This window comes from Dendropsophus ebraccatus, chromosome 2 (genome assembly GCF_027789765.1).
Source record: "Dendropsophus ebraccatus isolate aDenEbr1 chromosome 2, aDenEbr1.pat, whole genome shotgun sequence".
NCBI classification, from domain to species: domain Eukaryota; kingdom Metazoa; phylum Chordata; class Amphibia; order Anura; family Hylidae; genus Dendropsophus; species Dendropsophus ebraccatus.
Window position 1 is genome coordinate 3,776,192 of NC_091455.1, and position 20,442 is coordinate 3,796,633.

General features: G+C 44.1%; 1 protein-coding gene across 1 annotated transcript in view; it reads left to right on the top strand.

Moving 5' to 3' along the window:
- EPPK1 (epiplakin 1) overlaps nt 1-18,918 on the top strand; it is a 55,285-nt gene extending 36,367 nt beyond the window's left edge. The window contains exon 3 of the mRNA XM_069956876.1: nt 75-18,918. Within this exon, the coding sequence (XP_069812977.1) occupies nt 134-18,346 (18,213 nt within the window). The 5' untranslated portion in view covers nt 75-133 and the 3' untranslated portion in view covers nt 18,347-18,918. The remainder of the gene's footprint in view (nt 1-74) is intronic.
- The last annotated feature ends 1,524 nt before the right edge of the window (nt 18,919-20,442 follow it).

Here is a 20,442-nt window from a genome sequence, read left to right on the forward strand (position 1 = left end):
AACACTGATAAATATAACCGTGAATTCTCAGGTTTTGGTGTCATGTTAATATTTCCTTGTTTTCCTTCTTGCAGAGACCACAACTACATAAGAAGCAGCATTCAGAATTGATCAGAACACAACACCTACAAGAATGGAGCGGAAAATCACCCAAACAATGAAGCAAAGTATAGTAACTCACAGCACACATAGCAAAGTGGAGTCCCATAGAACGGAGTCTCATCATTCATCCCATTCCGTGGGTTTCCATGAGTCCAAGAATGGTGTTCAAACGATTGAGCACCATACCCATCAGGTCCAGCATGGCCTCCATGTACACGGAGCTCACCATGCCCAGCATGGTCATGGTCACCAGGCTCACCTTGCCCTCCAGGCTCACCATGCCCATCAGGGTCTTGAGGTTCATCATGCCCACCACGCTCACCATGGCCACCATGTTCACGAAGCTCACCATGGCCACCATGTTCACGGGGCTCACCATAGCCAGCATGTTCACGAGGCTCACCATGGTCACCATGTCCATGAGGCCCATCATGGTCACCAGGTCCAGGAAGTCCAACAGGTCCAGGAGGCCCTACAGGTTCAGGAGGCTCTTCATGTTGGTGTATCTTTGAGCCAGCCGGCAACTGTAAAAACCACTGAACCTATCAAAGTCTCCCCCAGCATTGGAGGTTTTATAGTAGCACATACAAAAGAGAAAGTGAGCATCTACCAGGCTATAGTAACCAAACTCGTGTCTGAGGAGGTGGCTGTGGCCCTGTTGGAAGCCCAGGCAGCCACTGGTGGCATCATCCAGCTGTCAGATAACCAGAAAATATCAGTAGAGGCAGCTGTACAACAAGGAGTTGTCGGACCCGAGTACCAACAAAAACTGATCCTTGCAAACAGCTCAGTGCTGGGCTATAAAGACAAAGAAGAAACACTATCCTTGTATCAAGCATTTAGGAAAGGATTGGTTAGTCGAAACAATACAGTGCGTTTCCTTCAGGCCCAAGTAGCCACTGGAGGGCTCATCGACCATGTGAGCGGCAACCGTGTGTCTGTTTCTGAGGCTCTGAATCTGAACTACATAGATGAAAATCTTCTGAAAATCCTTACAGAAAACTCAGAACTGTCCAAGTGTTACTTCAACCCCAACATTCAAGAATATTCCACATACCAGGAGCTCATTTCCGGAAGCTTGGCAGATGCTGACACAGGGCTGCTACTATTTCCTCTACATGAAACTCTCCAAGGACTGAGGAAGGCCGTAACATATGAGCAGCTATTCAGGGCCAATATCATTAGCCAAATTCAGTATGAAGAGATCAACCGAGGCCAGCTATCCATACAAAACCTAGGGGGACTACAAGAAGTGCGTCAGTACCTGCAAGGTCATGCAAGCATTGGCGGGGTCTACATAGAGAGCACCAGGGAAAAAATAAGCATCTATCAAGCCCTGAAGAAAAACTTCCTGTCATTGGATGCTGCAGTTGCTCTTTTGGAAGCCCAGGCTGCCTCTGGCTTTCTTATAGATCCAGCAACAAATAAAAGATTCACCGTCACTGAAGCTGTTCAGGAGGGACTGATAGGACTTGAGCTCAAAGAGAAACTGCTGACTGCAGAAAGGGCGGTGACTGGATTCAGCGATCCCTACACTGGAAGTAAAATTTCCCTATTCCAAGCCATAAAGAAAGAACTAATCAACAAGAGGTTAGGTACTAATTTGCTCCAAGTCCAAGTTGCAACCGGAGGTATCGTTGACCCAGTTCACAGCTTCCACGTCCCCTTAGAAGTTGCCTATCAACGCGGTTTACTTGATAAAGAAATAGCTAAAATAATATTTTCCCCAGTGCAACGCTTTTCTGGGTTTCTGGATCCAAACACTGGTGACTTGGTTACCTACCAGGAATTGCAGAAGCGAAGTGTGCTTGACCCCGAATTAAACACTTACATATTTCCTGTGAAAATCACATTCAGTGGCTTAAGGGGAACCGTTACAAGTGATGAACTGCTGGACTCACTGATCATCGATAAGACAACTTATGAACAGCTACAGCAGGGCACAATCTCCGTTCAAGATGTTGCTGAGCAAGAGAACCTAAGACGCTACCTTGAGGGGACCGGGAGTATAGCAGGAGTGGCTGTTGTATCTACCAACGAAAGAAAAAACATTTATCAAGCAATGAAAGAACATCTTCTCATGCCAGGGACTGCCATAGCTCTTCTAGAAGCTCAGGCCGCCACCGGGTATCTGCTTGACTCTGAAAAGAATCTAAAATTCTCTGTGGAAGATGCTGTGAAAAATGGGCTGATTGGGGCAGATGTTTATGAAAAACTTCTCTTAGCAGAAAAAGCAGCCTTGGGCTACAAGGACCCTTCTTCTGGAGAAAACCTGTCCTTGTTTCAAGCCATAAAAAGAGGGTTTGTAAATCACAATCATGGTATCCATCTTCTGGAAGTCCAGCTTGCTACTGGTGGCATTATTGATCCTTCAAAGAAGCATCGTGTACCAGAGGAGGTGGCGTTCACACGTGGTGTCTTTGATAAAGAAACAAATCAGACCCTTCTGGAGCCCAGAGATGATATCAAGGGATTCTTTGATCCAAGTGCAAAGCAGAACGTGACCTATGGACAGTTACTAGAGAGATGCCTGGTGGACAGCCATACAGGACTATACCTTATTCCAGTGTTTGACAATACCCACGATGCTCTAAAGACACCACATTCCTTCATCGATTACCACGTAAAAAAAACTCTAGATCAGATAAAATTAACAGGAACCTATGGGAAATTCAAAGGACAAGTGGTTACCATATGGCACCTTCTTTTCTCAGAATATTTCACCATCGAGTTCAGAGAGTCTCTCTTCAGACAGTATAAATCGGGGAGTCTCACTGTAGAAGAGCTGTCCAGAAAAGTTGAAGCTGCCATTCAAGATCTGGTGTCCTCCACCAAAGTCACCTTTGAAGGGTTGAGAGTATCAGTCACTCCCGGGCAGCTCTTCGAGTCTGAAATTATCGACAAGGATTTGTTTGAAAAATTACAACATGGAAAAGCTTCCACCAAGGATGTGGTGAATATTGACACAGTAAAGAAATACCTGCAAGGAACTGGGAGCATTGGTGGACTCATTTTACCTGATACTCAAGAAAAGCTTAGCATCTACCAAGCAAAGAGAAAAGGCTTGTTAAGGCCAGGAACCTCCTTAATCCTTCTAGAAGCGCAAGCAGCAACCGGTTTCATAATTGACCCTGTAAAAAACAAAAAATATTCTGTGGATGAGGCTCTGAAGGCAAATATCATTGGTCCGGAGGTGTATGAGAAGCTGCTTTCTGCAGAAAAATCAGTCACTGGTTATAAGGATCCTTACACCGGAGAGGTCATTTCTCTGTTTCAGGCGATGAGCAAAGACTTGATTGTCAAGGATCATGGCATCCGACTTCTAGAAGCTCAGATTGCCACTGGAGGAATCATAGATCCCATTAATAGCCATCGGATTCCAGTGGAAGTTGCTTACAAGCGTGGATATTTTGATAAGAAGATGAATGTAATCCTCTCAGATCCCAGTGATGACACCAAAGGGTTTTTTGATCCAAACACCAGTGAGAACCTCACATACCTGCAGCTGAAGGAGAGATGCATCACTGACCCTTCCACCAACCTTTGTCTTCTCCCTCTGTACAGCAGAAAACGGCAGCTCCATATTAATGACTACATCAAAGATTCCTTCAGAAATCTGCAGATTTCTGTGAGATATGGAAGATTTAAGGGTCAGACTGTCTCTGCCTGGTTTCTCATAAACTCTGAGTACTTCACTGAATGGAGAAGAAGAGAGATTTTGGAGCAGTTTAGGCTGAGGAAAGTGACAATCGAACAAGTCATCATATGGATTGAGGAAGAAATAAAGAAGTGGACAGAGTTCTCTGTCCCTGGACTGAGGGGACAGGTGAACATCCACAACTTGTTGGAGTATGAGATCATTGACAGAGACCTATTCGAGCAAGTTTTGGAAGGTAAACTATCTGCAGATGATGTCCTTAGGTTGGAAAATGTTCAGAGGTATGTGCGCGGGTCTGGTGTCCTTGGTGGAATCATCATTCAGCCTTCTAACCAAAGAATCAGTTTCCATGATGCAACAAAGAAACACATCCTACAGCCTAGCACAGTATTACCACTACTAGAAGCCCAAGCAGCCACTGGAAATATCATAGACCCAATTAATAACCAAAGACTGTCCGTAGGTGAAGCCCTTAAGGCAGAAGTTATTGACCCACACATTTACACTAAACTTGTTTCTGCTGAAAAAGCTGTAACTGGTTACAGAGATCCATTCTCTGGAAAGAAAATATCACTCTTCCAAGCAATGAAGAAAGGTCTTGTAGAAGAAAAGCATGCCAAGCAGCTCTTGGAAGCACAACTTGCCACTGGCGGAATCATCGACCCAATACACAACTTCCATATCCCAAGTCCAGTGGCCAAGAAACTTGGTTATATTAATGAAGAAGTCCATGAAAGTCTATCTCACCCCACTGACGACTCAAAGTCTTTCTATGACCCGAAAACCAAAGAAAGTGTTACTTACTCAGACCTACTAAGTCGGTCACAGAAAGATGAATCCACCGGGCTTTACTTCCTTCCATTGCCCCAAGACTTTGCTGAAATCCCGATACAGAATATTTACACTGAAGAGGAGGTACAACAGGCCTTTAGAAACACCAGAATTGAAGAAAGAAACACAACAGTATGGGAACTAATCCACTCTGGATACTTCACAGAAGAGCAAAGGTTAGAAATTCTGGAAAAATATAAGTCCAAGAAAGTGTCCCTAGAAATACTGATCATAGAAATTTTGCAAATAGTTAAGAACCATGAACTCAAGATGACAACTCATTTAAGCTTTCAAGGGCTGCGAGGAGAAGTACCGGTTGTATGGTTGCTGGACCTGGGAATTATCACACAGAAAATATTTGATGAGCTTGTTCAAGGTATCAGATCTATTGAGGAAATCTCACAGCTGGATGAAGTCAAGAAGTGTCTACAAGGCACAGGGGGCATCACAGGAGTTTTCCTACCATCAACAAAGGAGAAGATGAGCATTTATCAAGCCATGAAGAAGAACCTCATCATGCCAGCCTATGGAGTAAGGCTTCTAGAAGCTCAGGCTGCAACTGGGTTCATCATTGACCCAGTAAAGAATGAAAGGCATACAGTGGACAGCGCTGTTAAGTCTGGGCTTGTGGGGCCTGAACTCCATGAAAAGCTCTTGCATGCAGAAAGCGCAGTGACCGGATTCCTTGACCCTTATACAGGAAACAAGATATCGCTGGGTGAAGCAATAACCAAAAAACTCATTCCAGAAAAGGAAGGACTTCCACTTCTACAAGCCCAGCTGTCTACTGGAGGAATCGTAGATCCTCATCATTATCATTACGTCCCATTGCAGATTGCTTACAAGTTAGGGCTTCTGGACGAAGAATTATCCAAAAAAACAGACGCCCTGAAAATTTATCTTGATCCAAACACAAAAGAAGAACTGAGCTACCAGCAACTAAAAGAGAGATCCTATACCGACCCTGAGACTGGCTCCTTGTTTCTGACTCTTTCAGAAAGTGGTGCTTTTTATGTTGACGGACATCTCATTAATGTGTTAACATCGGTCACTGTCAATGTCAATGCTGGAAGGTTCAAGGGCCAAACTGTATCCATGTGGGAACTTCTAAATTCAGAGTATGTAAGCATTGATACATTCAAAGAACTACTGCTTCTCTACAAAAAGAGCAGCTCCGAGGCTCTACAGGAGATCATAAAAACCGTCACCACTACCATTGAGCAAACAGATGCAAGCAGCTCACAGATCAAATTCAAAGGCCTCCGAAAACAAGTGTCTGCAAGTGACCTCTTCCAGTCAAATGTCATAGACAGGCGTACTCTGGATGAGCTTAATCTCGGAAAGAAAACAATTGGTGAAGTGACAGAAATGGACAATGTAAAACGCTATCTACAAGGTACAAACTGCATTGCAGGAATTCTCCTGCAGTCCACCAACACCAAGATGAGTATATATGAGGCAATGCTCAAACGAATTCTGAGACCTGGAACAGCTCTGGTGCTCCTAGAAGCTCAGGCAGCCACTGGGTTTATCGTGGATCCAGTTAATAATAGAAAGCGATCTGTTGATGAGGCTTTGGCTGAAGGCTTAATAGGAAGTGATGTACATGCTAAGCTACTGTCTGCAGAACAAGCAGTAACTGGATACACTGATCCGTATACAGGAGACAAGATATCCCTATTCCAAGCTATGCAGAAAAAACTAATAGTGGAATGTCATGGAATCCGTCTTCTGGAAGCTCAGATCGCCACAGGAGGCATCATCGATCCAGTGCATAGTCACAGGGTTCCTGTAGAGGTTGCCTATCAGCGCGGTTACTTCAACGAGGAGATGAATAAGATCCTTTCAGATCCCAGTGATGACACCAAAGGTTTCTTTGACCCCAACACTCACGAGAATTTAACCTATCTACAACTTGTAGAGCGATGCATTCAGGACCCCGAAACAGGCTTGTATCTACTACAAGTAGTGAAGAAGAGGGAAAACTACTTCTTTATCACTGACCAAATGAAATCCGATCTGAAATCCAGACACATCAGACTGCAGGTTGGACATTTTGCCAGTCAAAGATTAACCATCTGGGAAATCCTCTCATCCCATTACTTTACGGAGTGGAAAAGGAGAGAGCTAATTAAACAGTACACAGAGGGTGTGCTTAACATAGAAACACTCATCTTCAGCCTGACCACAATCATCCAAGAGTATGAAGCCAAAAGCAGCATCTTGAAATTCCAAGGCATCTCGGGTGAAATAAGTGCTACTGAGCTGTACAACGCAGGCATAATTGACGAAAAGATGGTAGAAGACCTGAGGGTAGGCAGACAAACTATTGAAGCTGTCTCTCAACAAGAAAATGTAAAGAGGTACCTAAAGGGATCCGGCAGTATTTCTGGTGTTTTAACCATACCCAACAATGAAACAATCAGCATTTTTGAGGCTATAAAGAGAGGAATCCTTTCAAGAGACATTGGCTTGGCACTTCTGGAGGCTCAAATCTCAACAGGCTTTCTAGTAGATCCAGCACAGAATCAGCCCCTCTCCATCTCTGAAGCCTTGTCTGCAGGTCTAATAACTGAGGAGGATCGCCAACAACTTGACATTGCTGAAAAAGCATTTAGTGGGTTTACCGATCCTGAATCTGGTAAGATAATTTCTCTCTTCGAAGCAGTCAAGAAAGGAATTGTTCCAAAAGAGCAAGGAATCCTCCTTTTGGAATCCCAGCTGGCTACTGGGGGTATTGTCGATCCCTTTAACCATCACAGACTTCCATTACATGTGGCCTACAGGAAGGGTTATTTAGATGAAGACCTTTATATTTTGATATCCGATTCCATTAGTGGAAGGAAAAGATTTGTGGACCCCAACACCCATGAAAGAATTGGCTACAAAGACTTGCTGAAGCGATGTGTCAAAGACCCCAAAACGGGACTGTACCTACTACAAGTGGCTGAAAAGCGTGACGACTACTTCTACATCGATGACTCAACTAAAAACATTTTTACATCAGCTGTTGTGAAGATGAATGAAGGCAAGTTTAAGGGTCAAGATGTCTCTTTGTGGGATCTGCTGAGATCAACCTATTTTTCGGAAAGCAGTCGAAATGATGTAATAAAACAATACAAGTTGAAGACCTCAACTGCAGTTAAAGACTTAACAGGTAGAATTCTTTCAATTATTGAAGAGAAGGAGAAAGGTCAGAACGACATCTGGTTCCAGGGATTGAGAAAACAAGTCACGGCGGCCGAGCTGTTGGATGCAGGTATACTCAGCAAGGAGGCTTTCGATGGATTACAGCAGGAACCTAAAACTGTGGTTAACGTGGCAAACACCGACTCCATAAAAAGATATCTTGAGGGGACCAGTTGCATTGCTGGTGTACTTGTCCCATCAAAGCATGATCCCTCTAAAAAGGAAAAGTTGAACATCTACGATGCTATGCTGAAGCGCTTACTGAGACCTGGAACAGCTTTGGTCTTGCTGGAAGCACAAGCGGCCACTGGGTTTGTAATTGATTCCGTACACAACAGGAAACTTTCAGTGAATGATGCTTTAACCGCGGGACTGATTGGTCATGAGATCTATGAAAAACTTTTAACTGCAGAAAAAGGAGTGACTGGTTACACAGATCCCTACACAGGGGACAAAATCTCCTTGTTCCAAGCCATGCAGAAGGATCTCATAGTTAAAGACCATGGAATTCGCTTACTGGAAGCCCAGATTGCTACTGGTGGCATTATTGACCCAGTACACAGTCATCGTGTCCCTGTGGAGGTCGCATACAAGCGGGGTTACTTTAATGAAGAACTGAACCAGATCCTTTCTGATCCTACTGATGACACGAAAGGATTCTTTGACCCAAACACTCATGAGAATCTGACCTACCTTCAGCTCCTCCAGAGGTGCACACAAGACCCTGACACAGGATTATACATGCTCGAATTGAAACCAGTAAGGTTCTCCTCAACCCAGGTCCAAACCACATTAAATACCAGAGTGATTCAGGTTACTACTGGAGAATTCAAAGGGAAGAGTGTTTCCATCTGGGAGCTCCTCAATTCTAAACACATCACCACAGAGAGAAGAGAGGAGCTTCTGAAGCAGTACGAATCTGGAATAATCACTATTGAAGAAATTATTACTACACTCATCAAAACCATCACAGAAGAGACAGTAAATGTGACCCAAGTGGATGCAATAGAGTCGTCTCCTCAGGAAGCCCAGTATCAGGAGCAACTCCAAGCAGAAGTAGTGGATATGTATGTGGGTGACTTCAAAGGTCAGAGCATATCTTTGTGGGAGCTTCTCAATTCACATTATTTCTCAGAAGATAAAAGGATAGAAATTATTCAGAGGCTGAAATATGGAACATTAACCATTAAGGAAACTATCACATATGTCATTAAGCTCATCACTGAGGCTGAGTCCATCCAGCAAAATGCAGATGTGACCAAAGATGAACCAGAGGATGCAGAATCCTCTATACAAGATGATGAAGTTCGGAGATCCCTACAAAGCATAAGCATGCATGTCCAGAAGGGCCAGTATGCAGGCCAAGAAGTTTCAGTGTGGGAACTTCTTCATTCCACATACATCCCTGATCAGACACAACAAAAGTTGTTAGAAGATTACAAGCTGACAGTCCAAGGAATCAAGGAGATGGTGTTACAGTCAATAAATAAGGCTGATCAAGCTGTAAGGCTCCAATATGATCTGAAAGAAGAGGTCTACAGCACTCTGCAGACTTTCAAGATTGATGTCAGTGAAGGCAAGTTTAAGGGGCAAACACACATCCTCTGGGATCTACTGCTCAGCAGCTACTTTTCAGAAGACAAGAGACGAGAGCTTCTCGAACAGTTCAATTCTGGGACCATAAATGTAGACAAACTAATAAAAATCATCATCACCATAATCTCTGAGACAGAAGAGCGAAGCAGAAAGTTAAAATTTAAGGGATTAAGGAGGCAAATTACAGCAACTGAACTTCTGTCATCGGAAATCATCGACCAAACCATATTGACGGAACTGGCTCAGGGACGAAAGACTATGGAAGAGGTGACCCAAATGGACAGTGTAAAGAGGTACCTAGAAGGAACAAGCTGTATTGCAGGAGTGCTTGTGCCATCGCTGAAAGACCCTTCAAAGAAAGAAACAATTAGTATTTACAATGCCATGTTAAAGAACATTATTACACGAGGGACAGCACTTGTCCTCCTTGAAGCTCAAGCGGCCACTGGGTTTATAATTGACCCTGTTAATAATAAGAAGCTCTCTGTAGAGGAAGCTGCTGCTGCTGGTATCATTGGGCCAGAACTTCATAAAAAGTTGCTGTCTGCTGAAAAAGCAGTAACGGGTTACAAGGATCCTTACACTGGAGACAAAATCTCCCTCTTCCAAGCCATGCAGAAGGAACTTATTGTGAGAGAACATGGCATTCGCTTGCTTGAGGCCCAGATTGCCACCGGAGGAATCATTGACCCAGTGCACAGTCATCGTGTTCCTGTGGAAGTTGCTTATAAACGCGGCTACTTCGATGAAAAGATGAACGAGATCCTTTCAGATCCCACAGATGACACTAAAGGATTCTTTGATCCAAACGCTCAGGAGAATCTCACCTACCTCCAGCTGCTCCAGCGATGTGTTCAGGATCCAGAAACTGGATTCTACATGCTGGATATGAAAGACAAGAAAGCTTTGCCGAAGAGCAAGACCTTGGAAGCCTCCCTGACATCCCAGACTGTCCAAGTTAAAAGTGAACTGTTTAAAGACCAGGCAGTATCAGAACTGAAAACTGGTAGTCAGGTTGTTGATGGATCAGTCACAAGACAAGTAGAACATGAAGAAAAGAAGGTCGATCACCTACAGTCAGAGTTTGTCAAGGTCCATGAAGGAAGGTCCCAGGAGCAAAAAGTCTTAGAGACTGAGGAGAAGATCATAACTTCTGTGACGACTGAAAAAACGTTCCAGGAGCAAAAGGTCTTAGAGACTAAAGAGAAGGTAACTATGTCTGTGACGACTGAAAGAATGTTTCAAGAGCCAAAGGTCTTAGAAAATGAGGAGAAGATCACAACTTCTGTGAAGACTGAATCTGTTTCGTCTCTTCCAGCTAAAACAGTGAAGACCTCGACCGATGAAGACCTCCAAAAAACATTAAATATCTTTACAGTTCCTGTGAAAAAAGAAGAATTCCAAAGCAATAGGGTCTCTCTTTGGGATATCCTTCACTCCAAATACATATCAGAGGAGCAGAGAAATACACAGCTGAACAAATACCAGATCTCTTTAGAAAAGGTGAAGCAAACCATTCTGAAGTTAATAGAAGGTTCAGAAGCAAAAGGTGACCGAAATATTCAACAGGAATTAGAAGCTAAGCTCACTGTGGTCACTACTGGAGAGTTCAAGGGACAAAACCTCTCTGCATGGTTTCTTCTTCAATCTAAATACTTCACTGAGGAGCGGAGAAAAGAACTGCTAGAAAAGTACAGCTCAGGAGCAATAACTGCAGAGGAACTTCTGAAAACCATCATAACAATCATTGAAAAGACTGAAAATTTGAAGTTTAGGGGTCTTAGAAGACAGGTGACTGCTACTGAACTTCTGCAGTCTGACATTATTGATCAAAACACTCTAAAGGAGTTGACCCAAGGCAGTAAGACAGTTGAGGAGGTCACTCAGATGGACAGCGTTAAGCGATATCTTGAAGGAACTAGCAGTATCGCTGGAGTGTTTGTGACCGCAAGGAACGATCCTTCACAAAGAGAAAAAAAGACCATTTATGATGCCATGTTGACCCATATACTAAGACCTGGAACGGCTCTTATTCTTCTTGAAGCCCAAGCAGCCACAGGATTTGTGATTGATCCTATTAAGAACCAGAAGCTTTCTGTGGAGGAATCTTTATCCGCAGGACTGATCGGTTATGAGATTTATGAGAAACTGTTGTCAGCCGAAAGAGGAGTGACTGGCTACAAGGATCCCTACACTGGTGAGAAGATCTCCTTATTTCAAGCCATGAAGAAAGACCTTATAGTGAAAGATCATGGAATTCGCCTTCTTGAAGCCCAGATCGCCACAGGAGGCATCATTGACCCAATACACAGTCACCGTGTCCCTGTGGAGGTCGCATACAAACGAGGTTACTTTGATCAAGAAATGAACCAGATCCTTTCTGACCCAAGTGATGACACAAAGGGATTCTTTGATCCAAACACTCATGAAAACCTGACCTACCTGCAGCTCCTCCAAAGGTGTGTAAAAGACCCAGACACTGGCTTAAGCATGTTGGAAGTCGCTGTCAACAAGATCCCTACAACCCACATCGGCATAGAGACCATATTAAAGTCTAAAACTATTACAGTCACACAGGGTAGGTGGAGAGGAAAGAATGTCTGGGAAATTCTCAATTCTGAACACATTTCAGTAGAACAAAGAGAAGAACTGATAAAGAAGTACAAATTTGGGACTTTATCCATCGACGAGCTTACCACCACACTCGAAAAAGTCATTTGTGAAAAAGAAGAAACTTCGCCTACCGAAACAAGCGTTCAGACATTACTCCAGTCACAAACTATTGACGTGTCTGTGGGTGACTTCAAAGGACAGAATGTGTCTGTGTGGGAACTTCTACATTCAAGATATATCTTAGAAGACAAAAGAAAGGAGATCATAGACAAGTTACAGTCTGGCACTATTAACATGCAAGAAGCCATCACAATTGTCATTACAATCATCAATACAGTGGAGAACACTTCAGTTATCCACCTGCCTCCCTCTGCGGAGCGGCCTACGGAGATTGTGTCCATACAAGAGGATGGAATTCAGAAGGCGCTAAAGAGCATCCATATTCAAGTCCTGAAAGGGGAGCGTGCTGGAGAACAGCTTTCTGTCTGGGATCTTATATACTCCAGATACATACCAGAGCCTAAAAGGCAAGAGCTTCTCGACAACTACAAATTAACTGTAGAAGACATAGTGAAGATTGTTGGGCAGGCTGTTGAGGAGGCTGAGCACAAAATCAGCAAGTCAACCCTTATAGGAGGATACAATGTAAAGGCAGAAACCTATAACACTATACAAGCTATACAAACTGAAGTAAATGTAGGAGACTTTAAGGGTCAGAAACATTCAGTGTGGGATCTGCTAAACACTAAATACTTTTCAGAAGAAAAGAAATTGGAGCTTCTAAAAAAAGTTGATTCTGGAGAAATAAGTGTCGATGCGCTTACTAAGATTATCATCACCCTTATAGAGGAGACAGAAGAGAGTGGCAAAAACTTGATATTCAAGGGCCTCCGGGGACCAGTTGTAGCAACTGAGCTGTTTGCATCAGAAATCATTGACTATAATACATTGACTGAGTTGGCTCAAGGGCGGAAGACTGTGGAAGAAGTGACCCAGCTGGACAGTGTAAAGAGGTACCTGGAAGGAACAAGTTGTATCGCAGGAGTGCTTGCACCATCTCTGAAGGATCCTTCAAAGAAATACAAGCTATCTATATATAATGCCATGTTAAAGAACATCATTACACCAGGAACAGCACTTATCCTTCTCGAAGCTCAGGCGGCCACCGGGTTTATCATTGACGCCGTCAACAATAAGAAGCTCTCTGTGGATGAAGCTATTGCTGCTGGTATTATTGGGCCAGAACTTCACAAGAAGTTGCTGTCTGCAGAAAGAGCGGTAACTGGTTACACTAATCCATACACTGGAGACAAAATCTCCCTCTTCCAAGCCATGCAGAAGGAGCTTATTGTGAGAGAACATGGCATTCGCTTGCTTGAGGCCCAGATTGCCACCGGAGGAATCATTGACCCAGTGCACAGTCATCGTGTTCCTGTGGAAGTTGCTTATAAACGCGGCTATTTTGATGAAAAGATGAACAAGATCCTTTCAGATCCCACAGATGACACTAAAGGATTCTTTGATCCAAACACTAAGGAGAATCTCACCTACCTCCAGCTGCTCCAGCGATGCATTCAGGATCCAGAAAGTGGACTCTACATGCTGGATATGAAAGCCAAAAAACCTCTGCCAACAGGGGTGTCCTTGGAAGCCTCCCTGACATCTCAGACTGTCCAAATTAAATTTGGTCAATATAAAGACCAGGCAGTATCCATCTGGGTACTCCTCCACTCTGAATATTTTACAGAAGAGAAGAGACAACAGCTCCTCAAACAATATAAATTAGGAATCCTCACAGTAGAGGAACTCATCACAATTATGGTAAAGACCATTGAGGAAAGGGAACAGAAAACAAGTGGTCAGCTTCTCGCTGGATCCCTGACAACACAAGTAAAACTAGAAGAAATACAGGAAGGTCAACTAAGGTCTGAGTTAGTGGAGATCACCAAAGGAAAGTTTGAGGGACAGAAGGTCTCAGTGTGGGAACTTCTCAACTCTCACTACATCACTGAAAGTAAAAAGAAGGAAATCTTACAGAATTATTACTCTGGAATCTGGAACCTGGAGGAGATTATTAGAATTATCAAAGTTATTATCACAGAGACTGAAGTGAATGCTGTTACCATTGAGAAGACAGTAACTGATGGGGCTGTGTCCTTTACTCCCCAGTTACAGGAGAATATAACAAGTGGTGAATTCCACAAAGCTCTGAATGCAATTGCTGTCAACATCAAAACTGGTACCTTTCAAGAACAAAACCCATCTCTCTGGGACGTTCTCCACTCCAAGTATCTAACAGAGGACAACCGCAAGGCACAGCTAAACAAACACCATCACACTGTAGAGAAGGTAAAGAAAACCATTTTAGAATTTGTAGAAAATTCTAAACCAAAAAGTGAACAGGAAATCCAAAATGAGCTAGAACTTAAACTGACTGAAGTCAGCATTGGCGAATTCAAGGGACAAAATGTCTCCGTATGGTTCCTTCTCTATTCTAAGTATATCACAGAAGAAAAGAGGCAAGAACTCCTTGTAAAGTACAGGTCTGGGGCAATAACTATAGAAGAACTTCTGAAAATCATCATAACAATCATTGAAGAGACAGAAAGGAGTCGAAGTTTAAAGTTTAGAGGCTTCAGGAGACAGGTGACCGCCACTGAACTACTGCAGTCTGAGATCATCGATCAGACTACTTTAAATGAGTTGACCCAAGGCAGTAAGACAGTTGAGGAGGTCACTCAGCTGGACAATGTTAAGAGATATCTTGAAGGAACTAGCAGTATCGCTGGAGTGTTTGTGACCTCATGGAAAGATCCGTCAAAAAGAGAAAGAAAGACAATTTATGAAGCCATGTTAACCAATATACTAAGACCTGGAACAGCTTTAATTCTTCTTGAAGCCCAAGCAGCTACTGGATTTGTGATTGATCCTATTAAGAACCAAAAGCTTTCTGTGGAGGAATCTTTATCCGCAGGACTGATCGGGTATGAGATTTATGAGAAACTGTTGTCAGCCGAAAGGGGGGTGACTGGCTACAAGGACCCAAACACTGAGGAGAAAATCTCCCTCTTCCAAGCCATGCAAAGAGATCTCATTGTGAAGGATCATGGAATTCGCCTTCTTGAAGCCCAGATTGCCACAGGAGGCATCATTGACCCAATACACAGTCACCGGGTTCCTGTGGAGGTCGCATACAAACGAGGTTACTTTGATGAAGAAATGAACCGAATCCTTTCTGACCCAAGTGATGACACAAAAGGATTCTTTGATCCAAACACTCATGAAAACCTGACCTACCTGCAGCTCCTCCAAAGGTGTGTAAAAGACCCTGAGACTGGCTTGTATATGTTAGACGTCAAGGACAGCAAACTTGCTATCCAGGTAGAGGAAAAGATCAAGTCTGATCTACAGTCCAGAACTCTGCAGGTCGATGTTGGTGCATTTAAAGGAAAGCAGGCCTCTGTGTGGGATCTTCTGTATTCCCAGGACATCTCAGTAGAGAAACGAGAAGACCTTCTGAAGAAGTATCGTGCCAGTACACTGACCATAGAGGAGCTGATAACCATCATCATTACAGTTATCACTGAAACAGTCAAAACCTCTGTGTCCTTACATCAAGAAAGCTCCGTTAAGCAATCTTTCCAATCAGTTACAATAACAATCTTTAAGGGAAGTCCTCAAGAAGAAACAATGTCCCTCTGGGACCTTCTACATTCTAAACATATCCCTGAGGACAAGAGGGAAGAATTACTTGGGAAATTCAACTCTGGAACATTGAAAATTGAAGAAATAATGAATGTAGTCTTAAGTATAATTCACAAAACAGAACATGTTTCCTCAATGACCAAAGTGATTGTACAAGAAGAGGTAAAAGTCATATCAGACCATTGGCCATCAGAGGAACAGCTCCAAAATGGTCTACAAGTGATTCCAAGTGACATGTTGGAGAAACATTCACAAAAAGAGAGCGTTTCGGCCTGGGACCTTCTAAACAATGAAAGTGTGCCAAAGGATAAGAAGAATGAGCTTTTACAATCATTTAAGTTCTCTGTCCGAGAGGTTGTCAGTACCTGTTCAAGCATCCTTAAAGAAAGCTCTAGTGAAGCTTCTGAAGTTATCAAATTGAACCAAGAACAGGAGAAAACATTACAGTCCACCACAATTCAGGTCTCTGTAGGTAATTTAGCAGGACAGACTGTATCGGTATGGGATCTCCTACATTCCAGTTACTTTACACCTGAGAAGAGGAGAGATTTCCTGCTATCATACTCTGCAGGGACACTGACTACTGAGGACATTATGAAGACAATTCTGTCCATCATAACAGAGACAAAGGAGCAGACTTATCACGCCCTAGAGCTCTCTACAACCTCAAGTGGCCAAACTCTAGGATTCTCCTCAAGCACAAGCAGTCAAGCTGTAGAGTTTTCCACAAGCACAAGCGGCCATGGTCTACAGTTCTCAACCACAGGCGGCCATGGTCTAGAGCAATTTACAAAAACAAGCGGCCATAGTCTACAGTTCTCAACCTCAGGCAGCCATGGTGTAGAGCAATTTACAAAAACAAGCGACCATGGTCTACAGTTTTCAACCACAAGCAGCCATGGTCTAGAATTTTCAACCACAGGCGCCCATGGTCTAGATTTCTCAACCACAGGCGCCCATGGTCTAGATTTCTCAACCACAGGCGCCCATGGTCTAGATTTCTCAACCACAAGCGGCCATGGTCTAGATTTCTCAACCACAGCCGGCCATGGTCTAGAGTTCTCAACCACAAGCGGCCATGGCCTACAGTTTTCAACCACAAGCGGCAATGGTCTAGAGTTCTCCACAAGCAGAGGTGGCTATACGCTAGAACTCTCTACATCCAGCCAGGAAAGTGAAGCTGAACAAGCAAAGAGGGCCCAGACCCAGAAGTCTCTCCAGTCTGTGGACCTCACTGTGACTGCAGGTCAACTCAAGGGTCACAAAAGTTCCTTATGGGAACTGCTAAATTCTTCCTACATTTCATCTGAGAAGAAAAATGAGTTCATTGCAGGATTTGAAAGTGGAAGACTTTCCCTTCAAGATCTTATGAAATGTATCATGGAAATCTTAATACAATCTGAGAAAGTGTCAAGTCATCATACAGTCACGGTATCATCTGAGACAACAGGTACCGAGTATCCACAGGCAATCCAGAATTCACTGCAAACATTTTCTCTTGATAACTTCAGTGCTGAATATACTGGGCAAAAGACCACATTGTGGGATTTATTACACTTCAAAGCCATTAGCCAAGGCATTCGCATGGAGCTGCTCAGGAAGTACTATTCTACCGTTAAAACCATTCTCACCGTACTAACCAGTCTGGTGCATAAGAAAGTCTCTGCAGACAAATCAGAAACGGCCACTTTCCTCAAATCAGTCAAAGTACAGGTTAGCATTGGCGAATTCAAGCTGGAAGGTAAAACTCACTCTCTGTGGGACCTTCTTCACTCCAAATATGTCACAGAAGACAAAAGGAGAGAGCTTATCGGGAAATACGAATCCAAGTCTATGGGCTGGGAAGAAATGTTTAAAACTATCACCATGTTAATAAAAGAAACAGAGGAAAAGAGCAGAAATATCAAGTTTCATGGTCTACGTAAGCAAGTGTCAGCATCCGAGCTACTGAAATCCGAAATCATTGACCAGGACACAATACTGGAATTAGCACATGGAACCAAGAGCCTACAAGAGGTGACTCAGATGAGCAACGTCAAGAGATATCTGGAGGGAACCAGCAGCATTGCGGGCGTTCTTGTTCCTTCTAAGGCCGACCCAACCAAGAAGGAGAAAATGAGCATCTATGACGCCATGTTGAAACGTATTTTAAGACAAGGAACTGCATTGGTTTTACTCGAGGCTCAGGCAGCCACTGGCTTCATTATTGACCCAATAAAAAATGCCAAATTAACCGTGGATGAAGCGGTAACCGCTCGTGTATTTGGTCAAGAACTTCACTCAAAACTTCTGTCTGCTGAGAGGGCTGTGACCGGCTACATTGACCCGACCACAAACCAGAAAATCTCCCTGTTCCAGGCTATGCAGAAAGACCTCATTGTCAAGGATCATGGAATTCGTCTGCTGGAAGCTCAGATTGCCACTGGTGGCATTATCGATCCTGTGCACAGTCACCGTGTTCCCGTGGAGGTGGCCTATAAAAGAGGCTACTTTGATGAAGAGATGAACAAGATTCTTTCTGATTCCTCTGATGACACCAAAGGCTTCTTTGACCCCAACACTCATGAGAACCTGAGCTATCTGCAGCTGCTCCAGAGAGCCATCCCGGACCCTGACACAGGACTGCTGATGTTGGAGGTCACCAACAAATAGTCACCTTAACAAGTTTTCACTGTGAAAACTTCACATTAGAGTTCTACATTTCCAGCCATAAAGTTTGTTGCGTCCAGAAGAATCAGGGTTTCATTAAAAAGAGAAAAATTTTCTTCGTTGTTTGTGCTCACGGCACATCTAGAAGGTTCTTTAAGGAGAAAACTAGTGTTTTTTTGTCTCTTTCTGACTGTGGCTTATGGCTGTGGTTCCGCAGGATACTGGTTTGTGCTTTTTGCCATTTCCTCTTGTACCTCAATGTGAGAATATAACCGTTCCTTCCGTGCCTCCTAACAATATTCCTTTCTTTTCATGAACTTTTCCCAGACATTAGCTGCTCATTGTTATTTGTCCTGACACGTCTATCACACAAGTAATGAGAGTGTAGTGAAGTCGGGGTTGGCCGCTGTGTCGCGTTGAGGTGGTTGGTGTTCCTCCAGACGAGGACCGTCTCCCCGGACCTCATATTTGTCCGATTATCGTTTGGCTTCTATTTCTCTGGCAATGTTCTCGGAAAATGAATGTGAATGTCTCCTGAGTCTGTAAGATTTTGTTTCTACTTGAAATACTAATAAAGTCACCTTCATTCTCTCCTGTGACGTCTCATTCATGCTCTGAACGTGCGAAAGCAGAGTAATAACCATACGTGATTATGGCAGGGAATACGAAAGACTAGCGGTAGAGTGTAGATGTCCTGGACCAGATCGGCAACCTACTTACACCTTCATTGTAACATCTGGAAGGATGCAGAGTGGGGGCAATACTTGTTCCTTCTTAGGGCCTTATTACCCAGCCTACCCCTGCAATGTAATCCAGCCCATACACAGCTCGATAATCGTATGGCAGGGCTGTATATATATTATATAGTTAGTGATGTCTGTCCAGCCCCTGCTTTGTATATATATATGTGTGTGTGTGTGTGTGTGTGTGTATATGTGTATATATATATAATATACACAGTGGTGCCTTGGATTAGGAGTATAATTCGTTCCAGTACGGCGCTTGTAACTCAAATCCACTCTTATACGAAAGCAAATTTTCCCATAAGAAGTCACTGATCTGCAGACAATTGGTTCCACACCCCAAATATACTGATTATTATTCTGAATAACATGTGGAAGAGATGAAACAATGAGAAGCAGCTGGAGATGTGATATTATAAATTACTGTACAGCAGGGGTGGGGAACCTCCGGCCCGCGGGCCGCATCCGGCCCCTGAGACCTCCCGATGCGGCCCGCAGCCCGCAGCTCCCCTGTGATGCGCGCCGCTCTGGAGGAGGAAGGAGCCGGCATACACAGCATCCTCCGGTGTCTGTGACAGCTGCCGGATACAGGAGGATGCTGTCTATGCCGGCTTCTTCCCCAGCAGAGCGGCGCGTGTCTTCAGTCTCCTGCGGGCTGCACGCGATGACGTCATTTCATTGCGCGCCGCCTGATGGAAAAAGACCGGCACAGAGGACCTGGGACAGAAGAGGACATGGGCAGCGTGGGAGCGGAGGTAAAGTGAGTGGGATGTTTATTTTTTTTATTTGGGGGTTAACTAGGCCACCAGGGACATGCCTGATGGGGGTTAACTAGGCCACCTGGGACATGCCTGATGGGGGTTAACTAGGCCACCTGGGACATGCCTGATGGGGGTTAACTAGGCCACCTGGGACATGCCTGATGGGGGTTAACTAGGCCACCTGGGACATGCCTGATGGGGGTTAACTAGGCCACCAGGGACATGCCTGATGGGGGTTAACTAGGCCACCAGGGACATGCCTGATGGGGGTTAACTAGGCCACCAGGGACATGCCTGATGGGGGTTAACTAGGTGACCAGGGACATGACTGATGGGGGTTAACTAGGCTACCAGGGACATGACTGATGGGGGTTAATTAGGCTATCAGGGACATAATTGATGGGGATTAACTAGGCCTACCAGAGGCATCACTGGGGGGGTTAACTAGGCTACCAGGGACATGACTTGGGGGTTAACTAGACTACAAGGGGCATCACTGGGGGGGTTAACTACAATAGCAGGGGCATCACTGGGGGTTAACTACAATAGCAGGGGCACTAGGGGAACAATACTGTGCCTTGCCACGGGTGCTGCA